The sequence below is a fragment of the Terrapene carolina genome, unplaced genomic scaffold (genome assembly GCF_002925995.2).
Source record: "Terrapene carolina triunguis isolate 2854851 unplaced genomic scaffold, T_m_triunguis-2.0 Scaffold926, whole genome shotgun sequence".
NCBI lineage: Eukaryota > Metazoa > Chordata > Testudines > Emydidae > Terrapene > Terrapene triunguis.
The window spans coordinates 2884358-2889825 of record NW_020665277.1 but is presented as its reverse complement, the minus strand read 5'-3'; the positions used below and the strand labels follow the sequence as shown (position 1 = coordinate 2889825).

At 40.3% G+C, this 5468-nt stretch overlaps 1 protein-coding gene across 1 annotated transcript in view; it reads left to right on the top strand.

The window, feature by feature from the left end:
• ST7L (suppression of tumorigenicity 7 like) overlaps positions 1-4512 on the top strand; it is a 39858-nt gene extending 35346 nt beyond the window's left edge. The window contains exon 15 of the mRNA XM_024204553.3: positions 4241-4512. Coding sequence (XP_024060321.1) covers positions 4241-4336 — 96 coding nt within the window. The 3' untranslated portion in view covers positions 4337-4512. The remainder of the gene's footprint in view (positions 1-4240) is intronic.
• Positions 4513-5468: the final 956 nt, after the last annotated feature.

Genomic DNA, 5468 nt, shown 5'->3' with positions numbered 1-5468 from the left:
GCCAATGGGAGCTGCTGGAAGCAGCGCGGGCCGAGGGACGTACTGGCCGCTGCTTCCAGCAGCTCTCATTGGCCTGGAGCAGCGAACCGCGGCCAATGGGAGCCGCGATCGGCTGGACCTGCGGATGGGGCAGGTAAACAAACCTGCCCGGCCTGCCAGGGGCTTTCCCTATACAAGCGGCGACCCTAGTTTGAGAAATACTGCTCTAGCTAGTGATGAGCCAAACAGTAGAATGTCTGCCTATCTAGACACAACTTGGTATCTTCAGGTACCAACTGAATCAGAAATACAGTCAGATTTCCTTAAATTTCAGCGAGGAGGCAGTGCCTCACGTAAATTTGGGAGGTCTGTCAGATGCTAGCAAGAATTCCATATATTTATATGAATTGGAACTCATACCTAGAAAACTGGCACCCAATTGCATCAGTTTAAAAAGAGATGTTGAGGTCTGCTTGAATATGTTTTAATTTTCATGCCCTCACTTTTAATCTAATTTAACTTGATTCATACATCCTGAATTTGGAGATGTCCCTTTTGAAAAATGTAGGTTGTGAAGTGGCAGAGAGCTGCTGAGGGAGCTGTAGGGGAAAAGGCTTGGTCTTGCCACATAGTGGTATTTTAGTTCTGATAGCAGCAAGGTAGAAATGTGTTTTTGTTTTGTTTTTTGTAGTGAGCAACATAAAACTTGTCAGCTCTACAACAGCCTACTGAAGATACAAAGTATGTAACTCAGGGGTCGGCAACCTTTCAGAAATGATGTGCCGAGTCTTCATTTATTCACTCTTATTTAAGGTTTCGCGTGCCAGTCATACATTTTAACATTTTTAGAAGGTCTCTTTCTATAAGTCTATAATATATAACTAAACTATTGTTGTATGTAAAGTAAATAAGGTTTATAAAATGTTTAAGAAGCTTCATTTAAAATTAAATTAAAACGCAGAGCCCCCCCAGACCGGTGGCCAGGACCCGGGAAGTGTGAGTGCCACTGAAAATCAGCTCGCGTGCCGCCTTCAGCACGCGTGCCATAGGTTGCCTACCCCTGATAAAACTACTGGTTTTCTGCTATTTAAAAAAACAGGATTATCGCTATAAACTTTATTCATACTCAAGTGGTTAAAATTTCTTTATTCCTAAGCATAAGAGTGTCACTTTACTGTGAATATTACATGTCTTATTTTTATACCTTCATAAAGGTCTAAAGGCCTTAAATGTATCCCTTTGAAATGGAAAAATCCTTATTCCAGGTAAATCATAATACTTTTGTGCATTTGTTTTTATTACATAGTTCAGGATTTTTTCTGTAATGGAAATTTTGAATGGTTTGACCACAGTGAAGTGTGATGCCAAGGATGGGTTTATAGGAAATCCAAGACACACAAGTGTGCGCTTGGTGGGTGGGGTAGAACGGTATTTGTAATACCTGGATTTTTCACCATTAAGCTCTAGGTGAATGTAAACCCTAATCTCGTTTCTTATATCGTAATTTATTGAGTGATTATTTTAATCAAACCATTGTTTTCAGCTGTTTGATTCTGTATTGTTAATTATATGCTTCACAAAAGCCCAAATGTTAATACTTTTTTAAATTGAGTTGAGTAGTCCTGGTTTACATATTTTCACAGTTTAGTGCTTGAATTTAGTGTCTTGCCGACATGCTCATTATCTAACTGATCGCCATATTTGGGGCTGGGAAGGAATTTTCCCTGAGGTCAGATTGGCAGAGACACTGGAGGGCTTTCACCTTCCTCTGCAGCATGAGGCATGGGTCACATGCTGGTATGAATGAAAGTAAAATGGTGGATTCTCTGTAACTCGAAGCCTTTACATCGCAATTGAAGACTTCAGTAAGTCAGCCAGAGGCTATGGGCCTATTTCAGAAGCGGGGTTCTGTGACCTGCAGTGTGCAGGAGCTCAGACTAGATGATTATCATGATCCCTTCTGGCTTTAAAGTCTGAGTCTATGATAATTGGGCCTTCAAAAGTATGAATGCACTTGTAGAAGCAAAGTTTCCCAACTCTTTAATGTGTGCAGTCTTACATATACTTAGGCTTGGAATGGGATAAGATTTTTATCGGTAAATATCAGTACACATCGATTTCACCGTACACACACAAACCGACAAAAAATATTTCTATCAATAATCAACATTTACAGATAGGCAAGGTAAGAAAAATGCTGCTTGAAAACTTCTTACTTTGATTTAAGGGTATCTATTCGGTATATTTTGACATGTTGTTGATAATTTGTGTTTTAATGGTTATAAACCTTTAACGTTTTGAATCTCAATGTCTGCTGTCATTAAATAATTGTCTGACCGCCCATAATTTCCTGCAACTGTGAAATTGTAAATAGATGAAAACAGCGTTTTAAAATAAACATCAGTATTCTCCATTGAAGCGATAAAAAATTGAAATTGAATTCTGCCAAGCCAACACATACTCCAGAGTTCTACAATAGCTGCCATCAATCTGTATCAGATAGTGATTTTATTCAAGGTAAATTATTTTGTTTTCAAGGTAAAGCATCTTACCTGGACGTCTGTCATTTTAATTAATCCCACTTTGTAAATCATATTAACTGTATTCCAGGATATCCTGCTGGAATTTGCCCCTATTAGTTTCTTATACGTGTTTAGCAATATAGCAGTAATGTCCAGAGTCTCCAGACAGAACACAGCCCCACTATGCTGAGTATGGCACAAACCCATTGGAAGGCAGCCCCTGCCTTGCAGAGCTTGTAATAAAATAATTGCTCAACAATGTAAGAAAGAAAAAGACTTCCCAAAAACAAAGAAAGGGTCTTTGGGGATTTGTTTTAAATATCTCACCTAGCCAGTCTCTGATGAGATTAGGAAGAAACTTTCTCTGTGGACAGGTTATTCCAGAGCTGCCTACTGGAGGGTTAGTTGCTGCTGTCTCCGAAGCAGCTGGTACTTCTGCTGTTGGAAACAGGACACTGGACCGTTGCTCTGATCCAGTGTGGCATGTCCTATGTTTTTGTGACAATCTGCTTTACTCTATGAACAAATCCCCTACCATTTTCTGAAGGCTCATTAAGTGAAATTGGAGAATTAACTTTTTACCCAGCTGCTGAACTTTTCATATTTATAAACACTTGAGGCTTTTGCTTATCTAAGAGAAAATGTGCATAGTTTGGAGATGTGCAGTTCCCTGCCAATATGTAATTATAATAGTTCTACACTTCATATAAAAAGTCCTAACGTTTCCTGTCACAAGCTGTGTGCGCCGATGCCAAGGACAAAGGTTTCTTGCCTTGCTAATCTACATCTTAATTCATGGATTTAATGTGAAGGTGCCGCATTAAAGGGGAAAAAAAGTCTTGGTGGTTTATAGAATACGAACTATATCTGTGAGCACTGTCTATTTGTTAGATTGAATTTATACTATTGAATCAATGGTCTAAGCACTTCTTGCCTGGAAAACTAAGGAAATGTGCCGCATTCCTCCCCCAGCCTCCCTGATCAACATCAGGGGGGTAGAACTTAATGAAGCAGCAGGACGATTCAGAGCAAAGAGAAACTCCATCCTAACTCATCCTGTTGTGCCTAGGTGGTGTGGCTCTTTTGGGGTGCAAGTTCCCCCAGTGTTCTGGCATCCAGATGATAGCAGACTGCACCATCTAAGCACAGTGGGGTGAATTAAATTGAGTTTCAGTTCCTCCTCTGAGTTCTCTTGATTTTTGTAGATTTGTCAGACCCTCCAATATAGGATAATTTTTTAAAAAAGTGATAGTTACTCTTGGATGAGTTTATATACACACATTCTGTACAGTGTTATCACATTCCTTCTTGGGGCTATACTGTGGCTATATGTGTCATGCAAGCAAACTTTAAGGTGCAATTAGAGCAAAGGACTGGAGGCCGGGATCTGCTGGGTTTTATCTCCAGCTCTGTCATTGTCCCATCAACTTCAGACAGTCACTTAACCTCTGCCTCAGTTTGCCCATCTCTAAAATGGGAATAAGACTTCCTGTGTCACAGAAGTGTTGAGTGTTTAATATTTTGTGACATGCACTGAGATTCTGAGATAAGTGTCTGTAAGTGTAAACCAGTATTAGTATTAAATTTCTACTTCATAGTGGCAGTACAGCAGCAAGGATAATGTAGCCTGGGTTTGATCTGAAGAGATGTGAGATTTCTCCATTCGTACTCCAATGATGCAAGATATCCCACTGCTTTTTTAACTCAAGCACAAATGTTTTCTGTTTTGTTTCTTCTAGTTCTTTGGGATGCTTCTTTCACCCTTCAGTTTCATTATGGAAAAGATTAAGCGCTTCATGCCATCCAGTCTCTGGCATCAGCTGACCCAAATTTGACAGGAATGTGTTTTGCACAGTAATGAGTCCCGATGTTCTCAGGAACCTTATCACCAGCTCCCGTTGGGCAATGGAGCACTTACCTGGCAGCTAGAGGAGCGAAAGGAAGATAAGCTGCATTACTTAAACTGTTGTCTTCCATCTTGTTAATGGTGCTTAAAGTAACCAAATCCCTTGTTTGGCCTTAGGATCTGTAATCATTTAAGAAAACATTTTTGTTGAACAATAACTTATTTGCTCCCTGAACCAGATGTACAAGTCGAGGCTGCTACTTTCTCTGTACTAAACTTCAGAACACAATAAATCAGGTAGATGTTTTCAGCGTTGGCATTTCCTCCTGAACTGCCAATAGTGATACCCTCACTAGCCAGCCTCCCTGGTTTAAGTATTCCTAAAGGACTGAGTACAGTTCTGCACTCTCTTTATTAGAAGGCCCCTTTTGTAAGTAGCTGTATTTGTCGACCCTTTAAGGGGCAGTTTAAGACAGGTTACACTAGACAGTAAGCAGCATGAGCAGTCTGCTTATGTCCTATCCCACAAGGAAACTAAGTGCAAACTTAGAAAAAGCGTCTGGATTCAGTATTCAGATCGTTCTAGGTTAAATGCTAAACATTCTGCCTTTGTTTTTGTTTTCAAAGTGAAAGGATTTAAGAATTGCCTTTTAAAGTGCCACCAAGATGCTTGAGGTACTAGTATATGAGTCATTTTGTGAGTCAGGGACTCCTAAAGATAGGTCTAAGATTCGTACTAGCATCCACTGATTCTGAGGTGTGAAAACTGAAACTTGGAGCACTCCTGAGAGGGATAGCACACTTACATAGATGTCCACTGGTCAGTAATGTAAAGAATCTCCCAAAGGAGGTAGATGGCAGCAGCATGGCTTGGGACAATTGAAATGAGATATCCAGGGGGCAAATTGCCTGTTTTGTGCTTACAGGGCTTAGGTTTCTGTTACTCCTTTGAGGAAACAAAACCACACTAACCTTGGCCTCTTGAAGTATGGCAGTCGTAAAAATGTAACAGACAAAAATGTAAAGGTATCTGCTTTTGGGTGGGGGAGGCGTCTATTCATAAAGATCAGTGTTTATCTGCATTCACTTCTGGAGTCCCAGGAAGGCTGTACAAGGCTGCT